General features: G+C 24.4%; 1 protein-coding gene across 3 annotated transcripts in view; it reads left to right on the top strand.

The window, feature by feature from the left end:
* Positions 1-23,710, top strand: part of cv-c (RhoGTPase activating protein) — a 382,780-nt gene extending 359,070 nt beyond the window's left edge. For 2 of the 3 annotated variants that reach the window (XM_075292001.1, XM_075292002.1), the window contains 6 exons: positions 15,350-15,501; positions 15,564-17,193; positions 17,257-17,743; positions 17,813-18,085; positions 18,166-18,345; positions 21,968-23,710. In XM_075292001.1, coding sequence (XP_075148116.1) covers positions 15,350-15,501; positions 15,564-17,193; positions 17,257-17,743; positions 17,813-18,085; positions 18,166-18,345; positions 21,968-22,082 — 2,837 coding nt within the window. In that variant the 3' untranslated portion in view covers positions 22,083-23,710. Of the gene's footprint in view, positions 1-11,514; positions 11,650-15,349; positions 15,502-15,563; positions 17,194-17,256; positions 17,744-17,812; positions 18,086-18,165; positions 18,346-21,967 lie in introns of those variants that run through there. The other variant, XM_075292003.1, reaches the window with a different exon arrangement.
* The last annotated feature ends 458 nt before the right edge of the window (positions 23,711-24,168 follow it).

Below are 24,168 nucleotides of genomic sequence, written 5' to 3'. Positions count from 1 at the left end.
ATTCACATGCTAACTTGGCAGCCTGTTTGCATACCCGCAAAGCTTTGACATTGCATAAGAGGTTTATTTGTAAATATCAAAAGTCTGTCAACAATTTTTTTATTTTTATAAGCAATTTCGTTAGAATTTTAGTATTATAGACAATTGTCAAAATTATGATTGTTTTTTGTACAAAATTTTGTCAAAATTTTATATTTCCAGAAAATTTTATAATTTTTAGAAAAAGAAAAAAAAATATATCACTCAATCATATAGTTATTTTTGGAGAAATCTATGCAAATCATAAATAGACTAATTACTCTTTAAAATATTTAAAATATATTTTACGAAAGTAAGGGCAATATTTATGTTCAGTCAAGGTGAATTCTGCTAACCAATCAATATAAAATGTTAATTATTTGATAGTTATATCTTTTTATCCTCAGAGAGCTTTTCATGTTTATCTTCCAATAATTCGCTATGGGTTCGTGATAATTCATATGTACTTTTAGTGGTGTCACAAACTTAACTTTGGCATTCACAGAAAAAAATCACGACTCAGTTGACTCAGGTGTAAAACGTAACAAACTGAAGAACTTTATAATAAAATTAAAATGTGTTGCGAATGTGATAAAAAAAACATTATAATCAAATAAAAAATATTTCAAAATAAAAATAAATTTTTGATATGTTTTTGTTATTTTCTATATATCCAACGGGATATTGGTGCAAATTGCCACTAACAGACCTATCACAGGACTGGTACCAGTGCCAATTTCTATTCTCTCTTGATATTAAAATCTTATTGGATCTACACATTTACTGAAATACAATTATCAGAATAATCAATTGTTCAATAGATACCAAAAGATTTTCATCTCTGGTGTGATTCGGATGCTCTGGTTCCTAAGAGTATTTCCCAGACTGATTCAGGATGACCAGTCTATGGGTTGGTCTTACTTAATTGTCCCAGGATGTGTATTTTAGAAGTCGTGTCTTAAAGTGTAAATTTCCCCGTCATTGACAAAAAAATGATGACAAAAAATGACCGGTCCATTTCATACGTTTTGACCAAATCTGGTACTAGTCCATACACACCAGGGACTAGTTCAGTACCAGTCCTGGGGTTGATTCATTTCCCGTAGTGTATATTCAATGTGTCTGATATGTATGGCAATCAACTTCAAATTGCTATCACTACTAAACCGATCATCCGACAGCTGACAGATGTATTCAAGTGAAAGTCCATTTTATTGTTCACAAGCTTACCAAAGCATTTTGATCTATTGCTTTATTACTGAATATAAAGTTATTTTTGGTGGAGTTCAAGCGTGATAGTGCGATTGTTTTATATTTCGCTGGAAAACCACAAATGGCTATCTACAGAGCCCTCCAGAATTTAATTGTGAATAAATCTTTTGCTTTTCACACCATTGGTCGTTACCGTGATACTGGCAGTGTTACATCGCATCCAAAAAGTTGGACAAAAAGAACGACAACAACCCCAAAAATGATCCCAAAAGTGAAGGTCAGATATGATCGAAATTCACGCCGCACTAGTAGAAATATTGCTCGTGAGCTAAACATATCACTCGAATGGATGCAACATCGGAAATTGAGCTTGGACTAAAGCCATTGAAGTTCCAAAACGTGCATGAGCTCACCGATGCACACAAAAAATTCGACTGGAAAGAGACAACGAGTTGTTTCGCTTGGACGAAAATGGCAAATTGTCCAATTCAGTTTTCTCCGATGAGAAGACATTCCAAAAGTGAGCATTTTGTAAGCCAACCAAATAATTGGAGTCACTTGCAAAAGAGGTCAGCTATAAATGTGCACCTTCGATTGGTCACCAGCGCGCCGCCGATGCACAGTGTGCTAAATGATCAGTCTGACACGACAAAAACAATATCTTTTAAACCATTAAACCTAGAGCCTTAAAATTTGGTACGAAAGGATCTTGTACATAAACATGACTTTGAAAAACAAAAACTGGGCGGTGTTGAAGAAGAACCACGCCCAATTTCCGTACAAATCTGATGGTCGTAGCAGTTCCTATATTTTTGTAATCAAAGCGCAGGATTTACCATATTCAAAGCTCAATATTGTTGATATTTCTATGTGTAAATTTTGTTTCAAAATTTTTGGAAATTATTTTTTTGTAGGATCATATACATTTCGTCAAAAAAAAATATTTTATTGATAAACTAATTAAATTCAATATTTTAAATAATATTTATTTGATTTACTTTCGTTTTCTATTTTCGTTGTTTGTTTTGTACAAGGAACTAAACTATTGTTTATGTTACATTTCATATAACCAACATCGATTGATCCTTTCCAATATAAGATTTAAATACTTAAACAAATAAAAAAGAGAACTACGTCAATACTTACCAAACCGTGCAAACACCACACCTCTGTATGCTTCTTCAATTTGACAGCCAATTTATTTAGCAAACCATCACATCAGTTTCCAAGCTATTCTTCTTCGGTCTGTTTATGATGCCATTTGTTATTGTTTAATTTTTAATTTGTTTTAGGATTAGAATTGGCATTTGTGTTTAATTTTCGTTTTGCATAAAACATATTGTTTATTACAGTTCAACAATCAAACAAAATTTACTCACATGGATACTTCAATAATTTTTAAAATAGAAAATCAATACTGGACCATTTAATCTCCATCAACAGGAAAACGTAAGCGAATACATCACAAAATTGGCTTGCAAACACTAACAATTAAATTGTTAAACAATTTTCTAATATGATATTTATTAGAGAGCTAACAAAATAAATTTTCCTACATAGCCCAATCCAATAAAAAGTATGTAGTTTTATCATCTTATATTGTAAACTAAAGGTCCCTTATTAGCATTTTGAAGAGTTCATTAATCTTGGGCAAATCGAATAGACCCAATCATGCACCAATTGAGGAAAAACAAATTCAGTTCAGAATACGAGAAAAAAATGCGTGTGTGTTGACATCCAGACAAGCGTTACAAATCCCCGTAAATAGACATTTCGGAAAACCGACATGGCAACATAAACATGTCTTCAATTCCGGTGTCACTTTAAATCAAGACATAAATCTAACCGCGAAATGCATTGTAAGCGTATTTATTAAGCGTCTTAGTCTGCGCAGTGCCAATTTTTATGAAAAAAAAAAACAAATTAAGGCGTCATCATTATCGTCTTTTGCTACAAATTTACATTCACTGGTGATTGGTCAGACATTCGTTCATATTCCGTCTGTCTTTTCTATCTATTCTCCATATTTTCCTGTAGATATCGAGAGTCTGGCATTATTGTTTGTTTGATTTTTTGTTTTTGTTCCTATACTCATTACGAATTTTTCTATAAACCTCTGCACACAGTATATGGATAATCGTATACTGGAGTTTCCTTTTGTTCGGCTTGTGGTAAAAGCATCATCAGACGTAGCTATTTAACAGCAACCATAATGAAAATTGTCTTTTTATTTTGAATTGCTTGAGTTCATAAATAAGTATACTTGGAAATAGTAATTTATTTATTTGTAAATAAAGAACTCGATTTCCTACATGAATTCGCTGTATGATACCATGAAGCAATGTAATTTGTCTTTGGAAAATAAAACAGCAATGACAAAAAAATGGCTTTAACACCGATTTTGCAGAGAACTACATTGGGGAGGATAAGTTATTTAATGGCTATAAGTAAGTGGAATTTAATAAAAATACAATGAAAATAATTAAAATAAATCTCATTTAATAAAAATAAATTTATTTTGAAAAAATGTAATTTAATTAAAATAAATTTAATTTAATTAAAATAAATTTCATTTAATAAAACTAAATTAAGACAACATTAAAAAACACTGGATTACATTATTTTGAATAAATTTACATTACACTGGATTAAATTAAGTAAATAAAAAAAATAATGAAATTTAAATAATTTTAATTAAATTGAGTTAAATCAAAATAATTTTATAACTAAAATAGTTAATATAAATCAATTTAATTTTATTGAAATAAATTTAACTTGAAAAGAAATAAAAAATGTAATAAAAATAAATAGATCAATAAAAATAAATGTTATTATACTAAATGTAGCTTCTTCAATTTGATTTATACTTCTTAAATAAATGAAATTAATAAAAATAATTTAATATTAGTTAAAATAAATTTCATATAATATAAATAAATGTAATTTAATTAAAATAAAATAAATTTAACTTAAAAATTAATAAATGTAATTTAATTTAATTTAATTTAATTTAATTTAATTTAATTTAATTTAATTTAATTTAATTTAATTTAATTTAATTTAATTTAATTTAATTTAATTTAATTTAATTTAATTTAATTTAATTTAATTTAATTTAATTTAATTTAATTTAATTTAATTTAATTTAATTTAATTTAATTTAATTTAATTTAATTTAATTTAATTTAATTTAATTTAATTTAATTTAATTTAATTTAATTTAATTTAATTTAATTTAATTTAATTTAATTTAATTTAATTTAATTTAATTTAATTTAATTTAATTTAATTTAATTTAATTTAATTTAATTTAATTTAATTTAATTTAATTTAATTTAATTTAATTTAATTTAATTTAATTTAATTTAATTTAATTTAATTTAATTTAATTTAATTTAATTTAATTTAATTTAATTTAATTTAATTTAATTTAATTTAATTTAATTTAATTTAATTTAATTTAATTTAATTTAATTTAATTTAATTTAATTTAATTTAATTTAATTTAATTTAATTTAATTTAATTTAATTTAATTTAATTTAATTTAATTTAATTTAATTTAATTTAATTTAATTTAATTTAATTTAATTTAATTTAATTTAATTTAATTTAATTTAATTTAATTTAATTTAATTTAATTTAATTTAATTTAATTTAATTTAATTTAATTTAATTTAATTTAATTTAATTTAATTTAATTTAATTTAATTTAATTTAATTTAATTTAATTTAATTTAATTTAATTTAATTTAATTTAATTTAATTTAATTTAATTTAATTTAATTTAATTTAATTTAATTTAATTTAATTTAATTTAATTTAATTTAATTTAATTTAATTTAATTTAATTTAATTTAATTTAATTTAATTTAATTTAATTTAATTTAATTTAATTTAATTTAATTTAATTTAATTTAATTTAATTTAATTTAATTTAATTTAATTTAATTTAATTTAATTTAATTTAATTTAATTTAATTTAATTTAATTTAATTTAATTTAATTTAATTTAATTTAATTTAATTTAATTTAATTTAATTTAATTTAATTTAATTTAATTTAATTTAATTTAATTTAATTTAATTTAATTTAATTTAATTTAATTTAATTTAATTTAATTTAATTTAATTTAATTTAATTTAATTTAATTTAATTTAATTTAATTTAATTTAATTTAATTTAATTTAATTTAATTTAATTTAATTTAATTTAATTTAATTTAATTTAATTTAATTTAATTTAATTTAATTTAATTTAATTTAATTTAATTTAATTTAATTTAATTTAATTTAATTTAATTTAATTTAATTTAATTTAATTTAATTTAATTTAATTTAATTTAATTTAATTTAATTTAATTTAATTTAATTTAATTTAATTTAATTTAATTTAATTTAATTTAATTTAATTTAATTTAATTTAATTTAATTTAATTTAATTTAATTTAATTTAATTTAATTTAATTTAATTTAATTTAATTTAATTTAATTTAATTTAATTTAATTTAATTTAATTTAATTTAATTTAATTTAATTTAATTTAATTTAATTTAATTTAATTTAATTTAATTTAATTTAATTTAATTTAATTTAATTTAATTTAATTTAATTTAATTTAATTTAATTTAATTTAATTTAATTTAATTTAATTTAATTTAATTTAATTTAATTTAATTTAATTTAATTTAATTTAATTTAATTTAATTTAATTTAATTTAATTTAATTTAATTTAATTTAATTTAATTTAATTTAATTTAATTTAATTTAATTTAATTTAATTTAATTTAATTTAATTTAATTTAATTTAATTTAATTTAATTTAATTTAATTTAATTTAATTTAATTTAATTTAATTTAATTTAATTTAATTTAATTTAATTTAATTTAATTTAATTTAATTTAATTTAATTTAATTTAATTTAATTTAATTTAATTTAATTTAATTTAATTTAATTTAATTTAATTTAATTTAATTTAATTTAATTTAATTTAATTTAATTTAATTTAATTTAATTTAATTTAATTTAATTTAATTTAATTTAATTTAATTTAATTTAATTTAATTTAATTTAATTTAATTTAATTTAATTTAATTTAATTTAATTTAATTTAATTTAATTTAATTTAATTTAATTTAATTTAATTTAATTTAATTTAATTTAATTTAATTTAATTTAATTTAATTTAATTTAATTTAATTTAATTTAATTTAATTTAATTTAATTTAATTTAATTTAATTTAATTTAATTTAATTTAATTTAATTTAATTTAATTTAATTTAATTTAATTTAATTTAATTTAATTTAATTTAATTTAATTTAATTTAATTTAATTTAATTTAATTTAATTTAATTTAATTTAATTTAATTTAATTTAATTTAATTTAATTTAATTTAATTTAATTTAATTTAATTTAATTTAATTTAATTTAATTTAATTTAATTTAATTTAATTTAATTTAATTTAATTTAATTTAATTTAATTTAATTTAATTTAATTTAATTTAATTTAATTTAATTTAATTTAATTTAATTTAATTTAATTTAATTTAATTTAATTTAATTTAATTTAATTTAATTTAATTTAATTTAATTTAATTTAATTTAATTTAATTTAATTTAATTTAATTTAATTTAATTTAATTTAATTTAATTTAATTTAATTTAATTTAATTTAATTTAATTTAATTTAATTTAATTTAATTTAATTTAATTTAATTTAATTTAATTTAATTTAATTTAATTTAATTTAATTTAATTTAATTTAATTTAATTTAATTTAATTTAATTTAATTTAATTTAATTTAATTTAATTTAATTTAATTTAATTTAATTTAATTTAATTTAATTTAATTTAATTTAATTTAATTTAATTTAATTTAATTTAATTTAATTTAATTTAATTTAATTTAATTTAATTTAATTTAATTTAATTTAATTTAATTTAATTTAATTTAATTTAATTTAATTTAATTTAATTTAATTTAATTTAATTTAATTTAATTTAATTTAATTTAATTTAATTTAATTTAATTTAATTTAATTTAATTTAATTTAATTTAATTTAATTTAATTTAATTTAATTTAATTTAATTTAATTTAATTTAATTTAATTTAATTTAATTTAATTTAATTTAATTTAATTTAATTTAATTTAATTTAATTTAATTTAATTTAATTTAATTTAATTTAATTTAATTTAATTTAATTTAATTTAATTTAATTTAATTTAATTTAATTTAATTTAATTTAATTTAATTTAATTTAATTTAATTTAATTTAATTTAATTTAATTTAATTTAATTTAATTTAATTTAATTTAATTTAATTTAATTTAATTTAATTTAATTTAATTTAATTTAATTTAATTTAATTTAATTTAATTTAATTTAATTTAATTTAATTTAATTTAATTTAATTTAATTTAATTTAATTTAATTTAATTTAATTTAATTTAATTTAATTTAATTTAATTTAATTTAATTTAATTTAATTTAATTTAATTTAATTTAATTTAATTTAATTTAATTTAATTTAATTTAATTTAATTTAATTTAATTTAATTTAATTTAATTTAATTTAATTTAATTTAATTTAATTTAATTTAATTTAATTTAATTTAATTTAATTTAATTTAATTTAATTTAATTTAATTTAATTTAATTTAATTTAATTTAATTTAATTTAATTTAATTTAATTTAATTTAATTTAATTTAATTTAATTTAATTTAATTTAATTTAATTTAATTTAATTTAATTTAATTTAATTTAATTTAATTTAATTTAATTTAATTTAATTTAATTTAATTTAATTTAATTTAATTTAATTTAATTTAATTTAATTTAATTTAATTTAATTTAATTTAATTTAATTTAATTTAATTTAATTTAATTTAATTTAATTTAATTTAATTTAATTTAATTTAATTTAATTTAATTTAATTTAATTTAATTTAATTTAATTTAATTTAATTTAATTTAATTTAATTTAATTTAATTTAATTTAATTTAATTTAATTTAATTTAATTTAATTTAATTTAATTTAATTTAATTTAATTTAATTTAATTTAATTTAATTTAATTTAATTTAATTTAATTTAATTTAATTTAATTTAATTTAATTTAATTTAATTTAATTTAATTTAATTTAATTTAATTTAATTTAATTTAATTTAATTTAATTTAATTTAATTTAATTTAATTTAATTTAATTTAATTTAATTTAATTTAATTTAATTTAATTTAATTTAATTTAATTTAATTTAATTAGGATAAATTAAAACAACATTACAACAATTACAACAAGTATATACGTCCGAAAGTTCGGCAAGGCCGAATCTTATGTACCCTCCACCATGGATTGCATAGAAACTTGTACTTAAGACAGTCATTCACAATCGAATTATTATAAGTTAGTCCATACGGGTATATATTAAACAAAAAAAGCCGATTAAATACGTATATAATTCAGTTTGACAAAAATTTTTATAGAATTAAAATTTTGACAAAATTTTCTATAGATAATAAAATTTTCACAACATTTTCTATAGCAATAAAATTTTGACAAAATTTTCTATAGAAATAAAATTTTGACAAAATTTTCTATAGCAATAAAATTTTGACAAAATTTTCTACAGAAATAAAATTTTGACAAAATTTTGTGGAGTAACAAAATTTTGACAAAATTTTCGATAGAAATTAAATTTTGACAAAATTTTCTATACAAATGATCACAATGGACTGAATAGTCTAAGGGAGCCTGAATCTTAATCGGGCTGCCACTTTAACCTAACCTATACAAATACAATCTTGACAAAATTTTGTATAGTAATAAAATTTTGGCAAAATTTTCTATAGCAATAAAATTTTGACAAAATTTTCTATAGAAATAAAATTTTGACAATATTTTCTATAGCAATAAAATTTTGACAAAATTTTCTACAGAAATAAAATTTTGACAAAATTTTCGATAGAAATTAAATTGTGACAAAATTTTCTATACAAATACAATCTTGACAAAATTATGTATAGTAATAAAATTTTGACAAAATTTTCTATAGAAATAAAATTTTGGTAGATAATTTTTGGGGATCGCCTATATATAACTATAGACTGATATGGACCAATTTTGGCATGGTTGTTAGCGTTCATATACTAGATCGCCTATATATAACTATAGACCGATATGGACCATATTTGGCATGGTTATTAGCGCCATGTAATAGCGCAATGTACCAAATTTCAACCGGATCGGTTGAATTTTGCTCCTCCAAGAGCTCTTGAGGTCAAATCTGGGGATCGGTTTAACTGGGGGTTATATATAATTAAGACCGGTATGGACCAATTTTTGCATGGTTGTTAGAGACCATATACTAACACCTCGTACCAAATTTCAACTGGATCGGGTGAATTTTGCTCTTCCAAGGGGCTCCGGAGTTCAAATCTGGGGATCGGTGTATATAGGGGCTACATATAATTACGGACCGATATGGACCAATTCCTGCATGGTTTTTAGAGACCATATACTTACACCACGTACCAATCAAGTGTTTTTTCCAAATCAAACGAATCCTTTAACATTTCAAATTAAACCTTTTCCCCTCCAGTTGAAACCTTTTTCAAACCCAATGAATTATTTTACACTTCAAATGAAATTTTTACATTCCAAATAAAAATTTTTCAAATCAAATGAATCCTTTTACAATTCGAATTAAACCGTTTTCAATCCAAATGAAATCCTTTTGAAATGAAAAGAAATCTTTTTCAAATCATATAAATCAAATGAGTCCACGGAGAATATATTCACTTTTGCCTCCGAATTTTTCATTTTGTTTAATTTTTATCACAAAAATATGCAAATGACTTTTAAACAACGGATTCTTCATTTGATTTGTAAAAGGTTAATTTCGAAAAGAGTTTCATTTCATTTCATTTCAAAAAGTCTTCATTTGATTTAAAAAAAAAAAGTTTCATTTCATTTGAAAAAATCTTCATATGATTTGTAAAAGTTTTCATTTGGCTTTTTTATGCCAATTTTAATTGGAGGAGCACCCAGAGAAGGAATATGATCACCTCAAACATGTTTTAAGAGCAAAATGTTATTTTTGGGTGGTGACCATGTAACATGGTTTTCGCAACCATGTCATTTTCTCGGAAATCATGTATCTGATTTCGGCAAGCAGGTTATATTTGACGAGAAAATAACATTTTAGTGACAAACATGTTACATGGTCACCATACAAAAAGAACACTTTGCTCTTGAAACATGTTTGAGGTGATCATATTCCTTCTCTGCGTGAGGATTCATTTGTTTTGGAAAGATTTTCATTTGAATTGTATTCAAATGAATCCTTTCATTTGATATACAAATAAGGTTTCATTTGAATTGAAAATATTATACATTAGGTTATAAATTAAGTTATATTCCATCAAATTTAATTTACTATAATAACTAAATTAAAAAATAGGTAAATGTAATGTATATGATAAATTGAATTAATTGATACTAAAATTTAATAATAATTTAATGAAATGAAACAATTAAATTTCAAATAGTTTTTGTAGCCTTGTATAATTCTATTATATTGCAATTTAAACTAAATTTAAATTAATTTACTTTGGATTTTATTATATCAGTTCTAAACCGGACTTTTCGGTTCTCTAGTTATATATGCAAATAAAAAACTCATATTTTTATGATTCATTTAGTTAGAAATAATTTAGCTAATGTAATTATGTTTTTTTTTAAATCCAATATCAAATTCACTTGATTGTAAAAATGATTCATTTCAATTGAAAATACTTTAGAATAAATTAATACAAATTATGTCCAATTTAATTTAATGTGCAGGATATCATACTCTTTCGATCCAAAGTGTAAAAATGACGTTTCATATTTCTTCATATTGCAAAAAAAAAGGAAATAAACCAAATCTTACCAGACTATACTATATACACACAATTAATTGTTTTTATATAGCCGTACACTTACGTGTCTGACTGCATATGCCTTACACTAAGAAGTGCCTATTTCGTTGTGTTTTTTTTTTTTGCAATTATTGCGTGGTTTCATCTGGTTTTCCATTGCTTTTTGGATCGAATATTGAGTTGTTTTGTGATTTTATTTTTTGGGTAGAAGTATTTTTTTCAGATTTTCGTCCAGCAAAAGCAAATCTTTCAATTTTTTCCCATTCAGTTCAGAATCTCTCATGGCATCGAAACGTTTGCTTCTTGGCCATTTAATTATTGTCCTCAAACAATTTTATCCGCATACGTGGCATTTGTATTTAAGCCTCAAGTTCAGAACGAAAAAATTTCTATTGCGATTACGATTGAAGTTTGTCCGTCAAAGAATATCGAAGTTTATTGTGAGGCTTTGTAAAAGGCATAATGCTGTGATGATGTTGAAAACAAAAGGTGTGAAAATGATTATAAATACAAAAGAAATGAATGTGCTTAAGTTAAAATATAAATTCTATAAATACCAAAAATATGAGAAAATGTAAACTACATATATACTTTATTAATTATGTGGAAAAATCCCAGGGATTTTTTGTTTTGTGTTTTTCATTGTAATTCACATTTAATTTAATATTTTAAAAATAAGCTAATAAAATATATAGGTTATATTTTAAATCAAAATATTGCAATTTAATGATATGAGTACTCTTTTTACTCGATACCAATTTTTTAGCAATGATAAATTCGAACTTAAATTAATCTAATTGAGTATTTGAGACCCACAATATTATGCCATATATGTGAATATATACTGATACCCATACATATAAGTGTTATATTTGAATATTTGGACACTTTATCTATCTCTGATTTAATTTCATTCGTCCTTGTGTTCTCTATTTCGAGTTTCGTGAATATCCTATAAAAATTTAAAAAATCAGGAGTAAATGGATATACCGACATTCAGGGCTGCATTGACTTGTGATACGTTCGATTGCGATATAAATTGGGGTATAGAAATGACAATTTTTGTATGTAGATAAATTTTCGTGCAGATCAAGGTTATTAAACCCTGATAGCTAGAGGCAAGAGCCGTATTAGCAGCCCACATTACATACACATGGTATTGCTTACCATGCCCTACTCCGACAAACTACTATCACATTTTTCTAAGCATTTGGCTGTTCATTTAATTTGATTATAATCATAATATGCAAAGATAAAAAAACTATTGCATACACGGACGAAAAAGACTGTTTTATATATGTTTGAGTGGAAAAATTATATGTTTGGAAATCAAATTTTTTAACACAATATTTTTAAGTGCAAGCATATAATGTTCATAAACTAGTATAACATGTTTGGGGCATATATGTTAATATGTTAGAACATATTATGGTTGGGACATAAAATGTTTGTAAATATAATATGCTTAGATGCAAACATATATTAATTTGGAAATAGCCTATAAACATATATGTGTTTAGAAAGAGAGGTCTACACACAAAAAATTTTTTTCTGATTCTATCACGAAATTAATTGATCCAATTAATTTTTAATTGAAATGTCTTCAATCACAGAAATGATAGTATCAATTAAAAAATTAATTGAAGGTCAATTAAAAAGTTAATTGATTCAATTAAAAAATTAATTGATACTATTATTTGATTGATTTTTGTTTCAATTAAAAAATTTATAGAATCAATTAAATTTTTAATTGAATATTTTTTAAAACTCAATTAATATTTTAATTAGAAAAATTTCCGTGAAATTTTTTTGTGTGTAGAGAGTATGCTGCAAGTAAAATAATGGAAGTAACCAATTGGCGCCTTAAAAATATATCCACCCAAAAAATTCATTAAAATTTCATTAAAAGTGTATTCCCTAAGGTGAAACATAATATGTTTGAACAATACAAACAATATTTTGTTTGGACCAAACCTGAAAATATATATGCTTGAAGCAAAATGTGTTTGGGGTATATGTTACAGAAGCGATTTTTTTAGGTTGTAGTTTTACCAAATAAAATAAAAAATTAAACAAAATGCAAATACAAAAACAAAAACAGAAAAAATCTAATCCAAACATGAAAGAAATTGATCCAAATAACGTTTTAATTGGAATTGCTGCAATCATGATTGATAGTATCACTCACAGTATTAATAATTGGAAATAAAAAAATATACTAGAGTAAACAATTAATTTTTTTCGACGTTTTCAAACAATTAAAATTTTCAAAATTTTCCCATATAATTAAGCTATCAGACCTAAGGTTGTTTTCCGCAAATAAAAAGACTTTTCTTTATTGCATTGTTCCCTACTTTTAAAATTTTAATTAGTTTTGATTTTTATTCGATTCAATTATTTTTTTTATTTATAATTATTTTCCTTTTCTAGGAAATAATTGATTCAATAGAAAACTTAATTAGTTTTGATCGCAAAGCTCAATTATTTTTTTTATTTAATGCAGTTAATTATTTTTTATTATATTTTATATTATTTTATATTATTATTTCCCCTTTACACAGAAAAAAATATCACCAAAATATTTCCAATTAAAAAGTCAATTGAAGTTGAAAAAGTTTTCAATTAATAAATTAATTGATACAATTAACTTTTTACTCAAGATAGAAACATTAAGTTAAGTAAATGATTGAAAATTTAAAAATTTGTAATTAAAAAATCAATTGATACAATTAAGTTTTTAATAATAATTCAATAGAAAACTTAATTAGTTTTGATCGCAAAGCTCAATTATTTTTTTTATTTAATGCAGTTAATTATTTTTTATAATTATTTCCCCTTTACATAGAAAAAATATCACCAAAATATTTCCAATTAAAAAGTCAATTGAAGTTGAAAAAGTTTTCAAATAATAAATTAATTGATACAATTAACTTTTTAATCAAGATAGAAACATTAAGTTAATTAAGTAAATGATTGAAAATTTAAAAATTTTTAATTAAAAAATTAATTGATACAATTAACTTTTTAATCAAATTTGGAGACTAAGTCAGTTGAAAAAGTGATGAACATTTTTTTATTTTATAATTAAAAATGTATTTCAAACCATCAATATTCCAAATAAAAACTCTATGCCAATTCAGAAAGTACTTGAAAATATTTACCTTTTTAATTAAACAATTAATTGAGTTTTTTAATTGAATCAATTAAAAAATTAATTGAAATTTGCTAATGAAATCAATTATTTTTTTAATCAAGATTTTTTTCTATGCCCAATTAAAACTTTGATTGATACTATCATTTTCGTGATTGAAGACATTTCAATTAAAAAATTAATTGGATCAATTAATTTCGTGATTGAATCAGACAATTGTTTTGTCTAGGTTAAATTTTTAATTGAATATTTTATAAAAATCAAAAAATGTTCGTGAAATTATTTCTGTGTATAAGTTTCGTATATATTTTTAATCGGAAATAAGTTGTTACTTTATAACAATATTAATTGGAACAAATAATATCTTAATTAAAAGAATAAATATTGACAATATTTTTAAACTGACCTTATTTTGTTTAATTTATTCTAAATTGATTTCTAAATTTACTACTTTTTCAAGTTCAATCAACTTTTTAATTGGAAATATTTTAGTGAATTTTTTTTTCTTACAACGTGAATGTGTTGTACTAAATTTCATTTGTGTTCAAAATAGTTTCATTGGATTAAAAAAGATTTCATTTAACTTGAAATCAGATTCATTTTATTTGCAAAAAGGTTTCATTTGGCTTAATAAAGGAAGGAAAAGGGTTTCATGTGAAGTAAAAAGCTATAACACAGTTAAGTTTGTGTAATTAAATTTAAGCTAATTTAAACTAAAAATAATTTCATTAATGTTAGCTTATAATAATTTATTTTATTTTATTTTAATATATTTCAATTTAGTTTAGTCTATTTAGTCTAATTAGCTGTCAAAAATAGGACAAAAACATAAAAATAATTGTTCATTGTTGCAGATACATAAAACCATTAAAGTCCTTTGAGCTTTTAACCACATTTTGAACGGCGCCAGTCATTATCTAGCTATAGCACAATATTAAGAAATCCATAGAAAATTCCATTTTATACTTTCTAGTCCTACAAATATTTTCTTTGATTTGCTTCATATCTATAATTCGCTTTCTCTTCTTCTTCTTTCAGATCATCAATTCCCCATTGACCTATCCAATGTTGCCAAAGATCACACCAACTTAGAAGATGATCAACTTCAGTCTCTATTTCGGCGTTTGTGTATATTAAATCGTTGTGCAAATATGCGTGTCGATCAATCTCACAAAGCACAGACTCCACAGGTAAATATTAGCACTATTTTGAAAATTTCCAGATCTTAATTTTCTTTTCACTCGCCTTGCAGAAAGAGGATTCGGATGATGAAAATTTTGCCTTAAGCGAAAACTGGACATTCCAACCCCATATACGTCGCTGGTCGCGTATTGGAGAAATGGGCCTAGAAATACCTCCCGCCGCAAAACTAACAGCATGTGAAAAAACCGAATCATCCTCGAAAGAGTCCAGCCCAGACCGTTTCGAAGATGATGCTTACGATGTACTGGGTGCACCATTGTCATTGACCTTACCAGGTTCACACACAGACGATTCAGCGGATCCGGCACTTAATGATAGCACAGACTTGAATGCGAGTCCTTTGCGTAGAACGGGAAGTGAACGCTTGAAAGATGGTGCTAAAGCTATTCTCCGTAGAGTAGAATCGATAAAATCACGTCGCAGGAAACGACAGGGTATAGTATTGAGTGGTCCCCAGGCTTTGGATCTTTCACAATTGGGTCAGCGATCAAGTCTACGTAAACCAGATGCGGTCTACTCTACACCTCCCTCACCATCAGCGGTGAGTCCTATGCATAGCTTCAACAAGGGTCCTTTGTTTGGTAATGAACTGAAGGTACCATCACAGAGTGATAATTTCCTAAGCCCAAATCGATCCAGCCCCAAGAGAACACCTACCACACCGAGATCAATGAGAACCAGCCCTTTGCATTTCTTCACCAATACCATGCCCTATGTGAGGGAGGGTAAATCTGATGATTCATCCTCCTACTATAGCGATAGTCAAGAATCCTCATCGGCAGTGAATAAACTTTCCATAAGAAAAACTCCCTCAAAAGCGAGAAGATTTCTACAGAGGACAGGGAAAGTTGATGATATTGGAGCCCATTCTGATTCCGAATGTCATCAGGGTAGAAAGCTGTTAATCAAAGATGCCAATTCCAATACCACCGAGGTTAAAACGAAAAAGCTATCCCGAGGGGGCTCTCTCAACTTGGGTCGTGATGGTAAGAAGCGTGATGGTTTTCGGTCGGCCAGTTTCCGTTCACGATCAACGACCCGCAAGGAAGTAAAGCCCGAAGAAACGGAAACTATTAAGAAGAGTGCACCCGTTGTAAGATGGCATAGCTTCCAAATGGAAGAAAGGCCAACGAATATGATATTCCGTAAATGTTTTGCTCAGAAAAATGATCCTCATTCCAATGAACATGGTATTCTCTTTGCTGCCATGTCTGCGGGTCAACTGCAAATGATACGCAAACTGGCCCTGGTTACCCTGACAGGTTATATGGAACGTTATTGTCCCACCCACCGATCTGGATGGAATTGGGAGTTACCCAAATTCATAAAGAAAATCAAAATGCCCGATTACAAAGATAAGAGGGTATTTGGAGTTCCATTGTTGTTGATATTACAACGTAGTGGTCAAACACTACCCATAGCGGTACGGGCGGCTTTCAGGTGGTTACAACTGAATGCCTTGGATCAGATAGGTCTATTCCGTAAGAGTGGTGTTAAATCGAGAATATTGAAGTTGAAGGAACTGATTGAATACTCGGAGACCAGTGCTGAATGTATGGATGTTTTTGATACTCAACAGGCTTATGATGTGGCCGATATGCTGAAACAGTATTTCAGAGATCTACCGGAATCTTTGTTGACCACAAAAATGTCAGAGACATTTGCTGCAATATTTCAACGTAAGTTTGAAGAACGAGAATTATTTCAAAGTTCTTTTCCTAATTTCTTATTACCTCCCTTAGATCTGCCACCGGATGTTCGTCTGGATGCCATTCAATCTGCCGTCCTTTTATTACCCGATGAGAATCGTGAAATTCTCTATGCTCTCTTGGAGTTCTTAACACTCGTAGCTGCCAATTCTCAGTATAATCAAATGACGGCCAATAATTTGGCCGTTTGTCTAGCGCCCTCACTATTCCATAGCAGTATATCAACGGGAAGCAATTCAGTGACGGCTTCACCGCGTCGCAAAGGCAAAGGCTCTGGTGTACCCGATGCCAAGGAATTGTTTGAGGCCAAAGCATCCCATGAATGCCTGGCCTTTATGATACAACACTACAAGCAAATCTATACAGCTCCCAAAGAGAAATTAAGTAAATGTAAATTTAGTTATATGGAAGAATCGAAACCATTGCCCTTGGAAGCTTTGGGCGAAGGTATGCAATTTCACAATTGGCGAGGTTATTTGTATGAAAGTACAAGTGCCACCATTAAGGAGGGAAGAGAAAAGTAAGTAGCCTTTGGACATTTTTTTTTTTTTTGAAAATTAAGGATATCATAAAATTCCTACTCTCATAGATCTCGTGGCTGGATAACCACAACATCTCTTACGGATCCCAATGTTGAAATTGCCTACAAGAAAGTTGGTGATGGACATCCCTTACGTTTGTGGCGTTGTATTACCGAAATCGAAGGACCACCTAAAGATGTTTTGGATTATATCATAAGACAACGTGCCTCTTGGGATCCTAATTTATTACAGAGTCAAACGATCAAGAAATTCGATGAATGCACGGAAATATTCCAATATGCCATTGATGGTCAACAATGTACCGATTTTTGTGTTTTAAGGTATTTAAGGATGGTGGTTTTCCCCAAAGAGATTATTTTTTAATGGTTTTTACTTTTTTTGTATTTTTACACCCATATAGATCTTGGCGTACCGATTTACCCCGTGGAGCTTGTGTGATTGTTGAAACATCGATTGATCATGCAAAGGCAAAACCTATGTTTAATGCCATACGTGGTGTTGTATTGGCCTCACGTTATTTAATTGAACCCTGTGGAAGTGGTCGTTCAAGAGTTATGCATTTGGCAAGAGTTGATGTTAAGTAAGTTGAAAACAATTTTATTAATAAAATACGTTAATAGTAGATTTGGTCATGAATGCTTTAATGATCGAGATCGAAGATATAGCAATGTCCAATTATGTGCAATTCACGATATCACACAAAACCAAATATACGCAGAAAAAATATTCAAAAATTTTTCCAAATAAATTTTTAATTGAATTTAAAAAAAAAATATTCGATTAAAAATGTAATTGATTCAAATAATTGTTTAATTAAAACAAGAACCAATCAAAAAACTTTATTGCATTAGATAATTTATTAATTGTATTAATTAACTTTTTAATTGATACTATAATTTCTGGGGTTCAAGAGCAATAGCAATTAAAAAATTAATTCATTTCGTGATTAAAACCATTAAATATTTTTTCTGTGTAATTAATATTTAAGGGAGGTTTTCACACAATATTAAATGTAGGAAAAAGAAATAAAAATATGGTGGTATTTACCTTTATCCAGTGTTGCCAGTATTTTCGGGCAACATGGAACGCTTCCATCCCTAAAAATCCCCAATTTAAATTTTAAACAAATTTTCCAAATAAATTTTTAATTGAATTTAAAAAAAAAAATATTCAATTAAAAATTTAATTGATTCAATTAGTATTTTTAATTAAAACAAGATCCAATCATAAAAAATTATTGCATTAAATATTTCATTAATTGGATTAATTAACTTTTTAATTGATATTATAATTTCTGTGGTTCAAGAGCAATAGCAATTAAAAATTAATTCATTTCGTGATTAAAACCATAAAATATTTTTTTCTCTGTAGTTATTTTGTAAGGGAGGTTTTCACACAATATTAAATGAGGGAAAAGGAAATAAAAAATATGGCGTTATTTACCTTTATCAAGTGTTGCCAGTATTTTCGGGGCTATTGTCCCCAAAATGGAACGCTTCCTTCCACAAAAATCCCCAATTTAAATTAAAAAAAAAAAAAACATTCCAAATAAATTTTTAATTGAATTTAAAAAATATTCAATTGAAAATTTAATTGATTCAAATAATTTTTTTAATTAAAACAAGATACAATCATAAAAATGTATTGCATTAACATAAATAATTTATTAATTAACTTTTTAATTGATACTATAATTTCTGTGGTTCAAGAGCAATAGCAATTAAAAATTAATTCATTTCGTGATTAAAACCATAAAATATTTTTGTTCTCTGTAATTATTTTGTAAGGGAGGTTTTCACACAATATTAAATGTGCGAAAAAGAAATAAAAAATATGGCATTATTTACCTTTATCCAGTGTTGCCAGTATTTTCGGGGCTATTGTCCCCAAAATGGAACGCTTTCATCCCCAAAAATCCCCAATTTAATTGAAAATTCCCCACAAAAATCCCCAATAAGTTTTTGGCAAGTTATTTATTTATTTTTTTTTTTTTTAAGTAAAGGAAAACCAGTAAAAAATTAAACATTGGAAAAATGTGTAATTTTTGTTATACCAGTTTGCAAGTTGGAAAAAGATGAAGATTTCAAAACACAAAACCAGGAGGCGTGTGCCCAAAATATGTTCTGATACAAGCCCTCATCAGAGTTAATTATTGGTATAAAGAGTCATCGAATCGTCTTCTAAATGCTCGAGAAATATAAGTGGAAGTTCGGGGTCAACATGTGTATTTATGAATCAAAACTTAGTTGTAAATAGTCAAGAAATAAAATTGTGTGATCGATCAAAAGGCGTTGTTGTCCCAATATGAATTCAATTCTAACAGGTTGGCTGATAAGTCCCCGTTCTAACAAAGAAAAACACATTTTTTTGTCAAAATTCGTTTTTATTATTCAACATAGTTCCCTTCAAGAGCGATACAACGATTATAACGACCTTCCAATTTTTTGATACCATTTTGGTAGTACTCCTTCGGTTTTGCCTCAAAATATGCCTCAGTTTCGGCGATCACCTCTTCATTGCAGCCAAATTTTTCCCCTGCGAGCATCCTTTTGAGGTCGGAGAACAAGAAGAAGTCGCTGGGGGCCAGATCTGGAGAATACGGTGGGTGGGGAAGCAATTCGAAGCCCAATTCATGAATTTTTGCCATCGTTCTCAATGACTTGTGGCACGGTGCGTTGTCTTGGTGGAACAACACTTTTTTCTTCTTCATACGGGGCCGTTTTGCCGTGATTTCGACCTTCAAACGCTCCAATAACGCCATATAATAGTCACTGTTGATGGTTTTTCCCTTCTCAAGATAATCGATAAAAATTATTCCATGCGCATCCCAAAAAACAGAGGCCATTACATTGCCAGCGGACTTTTGAATCTTTCTACGCTTCGGAGACGGTTCACCGGTCGCTGTCCACTCAGCCGACTGTCGATTGGACTCAGGAGTGTAGTGATGGAGCCATATTTCATCCATTGTCACATATCGACAGAAAAACTCGGGTGTATTACGAGTTAACAGCTGCAAACACCGCTCAGAATCATCAACACGTTGTTGTTTTTGGTCAAATGTGAGCTCGCGCGGCACCCATTTTGCACAGAGCCTCCGCATATCCAAATATTGATGAATGATATGACCAACACGTTCCTTTGATATCTTCAAGGCCTCTGCTATCTCGATCAACTTCATTTTACGGTCATTCAAAATCATTTTGTGGATTTTTTTGATGTTTTCGTTGGTAAACTCCTCTTTCGGGCGTCCACTGCGTTCACCGTTCTCCGTGCCCATTTCACCACGCTTGAATTTTGCATACCAATCAATTATTGTTGATTTCTCTGGGACAGAGTCCGAAAACTCATTATCAAGCCAAGTTTTTGCTTCCACCGTATTTTTTCCCTTCAGAAAACAGTATTTTATCAAAACACGAAATTCCTTTTTTCCATTTTTTTCACAATAACAAAAGTTGCTGCACAAAAGACGCTCTATCTCACAAACTAATTGACTTACAGACGTCAAATTTTGACACGAATCATTTGAATGTTTGGTACTATATAAAAATAATATGCATTTAATACTAGCGACGCCATCTATGTGTCAGACCGGGGACTTATCAGCCAACCTGTTATATGTATGGGATATATTTTCCAAATCAATGACGCACGCAGACGAGTCCTTACGAAATAATTTCACAATAGAAAAAAATATCTTAGCTCTTGATCCCCAAATAAATGCCGTGGAATAAAGAGGAGGAAAGTTTTTTGTTATTTCGGAGATCCTCTGTATTTCTTTAAGCCTTTTTGTAAGCATGTAGAAGTAGAGAAAATCATATAAATCATAATTCTTAATCTGATTTATTATACTGAACAGATTTCGAAAATTCCCCACAAAAATCCCCAAATTTATGGAAATTCCCTGCCAAATCCCCAAGTCCCAACTCAAAACTGTTGTCCCCATCCAGGAAAAAATATCCCCGATTTGGGGAAAAATCCCCAATACTGGCAATACTGCCTTTATCTCCCGTTGTCAGATTGGGTTCCGCTGGATTACGTTAGAAAGATTACATTTTTCAATCAATTTTTTTCTGACAGTTTTTTGATTGATTGTGTTTTGTGTTTGAGCGTGCGTACATTTATAATTAAATTTATAAAATTTATAATTTTATACGAATTCTTATTAAATTACATTCCGATTTTTTTTTTCTTTCGCTTTGCAGGGGTAAAACTCCAGAATGGTACAACAAAAGTTATGGCCATATATCATCACATTTCTTAACCAGAATTCGTTTGGCATTCAAAAATGTGGCGGATGGACCAGAAAGTAAAGTGTAATGCAACAATTTTCCCCAAACGAAGTTTATGCAACTTCAGGAAGAAAACAAAAAAAAACAGAAACATCACAAAAATAAGCCCACGAAAACAAAACAAATCCAACATATATATGTGTGTTATCAACAAAGTATACAAGAGTTATGGACCACAAGCCTCTCTGGAATTTAATACAAATTGCCAGAAAAGTATGTTTGCCACAACAACAACAACAAAAACAAATATAACAAAAAAAAAGTAAACCAAAAGTACTGATTTTATTTTGGATAAAAAAAACACACAAAAAAACAACATATTTATATGATGTATAACAATAAGTATATAAAATACCTATATATATACATAAATATATACAAAAATATATATATTATTAGTTAAATATTTTTTTGCAAAATATAAAAAGTCTCAAAATTTTGTGGATTGTTCTTTTTTGAAAAAAAGAAAAGTATAAAAATGGCATTTATAAAATGTTGACATCCCACATACCTATACAAATTAGACACAAGAAACTGTTATACCCTTAAATGTTATCCAATAACTGTTATATACAACATATACAAATGGTCCAAGAATTTAAAAAGATTTCATTTCGAAAACATGCTGATATCCTTTGGAAAAATATATATGCTAAGGATTTTTTGACAACAACAAAATTTAAGGAAATTTTAAATGTTGAAATTAATTTTAACTATGTAAATAATTCTAGATATCTATTCTATGTATAAACTGTGTATTAATTTTTACTCTACTTTTTTATATATAATTTTTTTTTTATCAATTTTCCCCAAAAAAAATGAAACAAAACATTTAACAAGAAAATAATGTATTATAGTTAAAAGTTGATTTATAAAACAGAACACTGTTTATTATATTATTTTTTTTTAAAAAAATACTCAGTAACTGAAATATCACAAAACAAACCTTTAAATTTAATTTATAAACTTTTTTTTTTTAATTTTGTAATATTATATATACCATATAAAATAAGTTTGACTTGGTTATAAGTAAAAGAAAAATTAATGCCGTATATTAAGATTATTTTATACTTTAACTTTTATAATTTAAATATAAATTTTGAAAAAAAAAACAAAAATATTGCAATAAGAAAGAGGAATGGTGGAATTTACTAAAAAACAAACAAAGCAATTATATAAATATGGCAAACAAAACATCAAAAGGATATGTAAAACAAATCAATAACAACAAAAACAAAATCTACAACTAAATTGTGTAAAGGAATTAAATACTAGTCAAATTTTTTTGTTTGTACATTTTAAGTTGTAACCACAAACAAATTGTTTATCTTTAATCTACAACAACAACAATAATATAACCCTTATACATATACAAAATAAATATAAATATATATACTATATATATACAAGAATACCAAGAAACTAATAATGAATTGTGTAAAATACTACTAACCATTGTCCAAACTCCTTTCCCCCCTTCCATGGTAATTGTTAAGACTAATATCCCCTCGGAAAACAACCAAACATAATATGGTAATCTTATGGAGAATCAAATATTAAGAGCTTGTATTGGTTTCAATAACATTAAAACAAATTAAATGTTTAAAAACAAAAGCCCTTAAATAAAAGAAATATATTCAACAAAAATAAACCAAATATCTGAAGTTTATTTTTACATGGTAAAACACTATGAGAAAAGGTATTGGCAGTTGTTAGAAGAGCATTGGGAGGGCGAAGCCAGCGCAAAAAAAAAATCTGGGATAATGTACAATTGCAGGTTTTTGGTCACGACTTTAAACTATCCAAAAGAAATAGAAACCGCTTTACGAATTAGAAACAAAAAACCAAAAAATTATACATGCAATAATCTACCAAAATTGGCAAAAAATACTAATTAAAAAATTTTAATCAAAATTTTATTTCTATAGAAAATGTTAACAAAATTTTATTTCTATAGAAAATTTTGTCAAAATTTTATTTCTATAGAAAATTTTGTCAAAATTTTATTTCTATAGAAAATTTTGTCAAAATTTTATTTCTATAGAAAATTTTGTCAAAATTTTATTTCTGTAGAAAATTTTGTCAAAATTTTATTTCTACAGAAAATTTTGTCA

The sequence above is a fragment of the Haematobia irritans genome, chromosome 1, assembly GCF_050003625.1.
Source record: "Haematobia irritans isolate KBUSLIRL chromosome 1, ASM5000362v1, whole genome shotgun sequence".
NCBI lineage: Eukaryota > Metazoa > Arthropoda > Insecta > Diptera > Muscidae > Haematobia > Haematobia irritans.
Note: the sequence above shows the minus strand (reverse complement) of the source record. Positions and strands in the feature narration are given on the sequence as shown.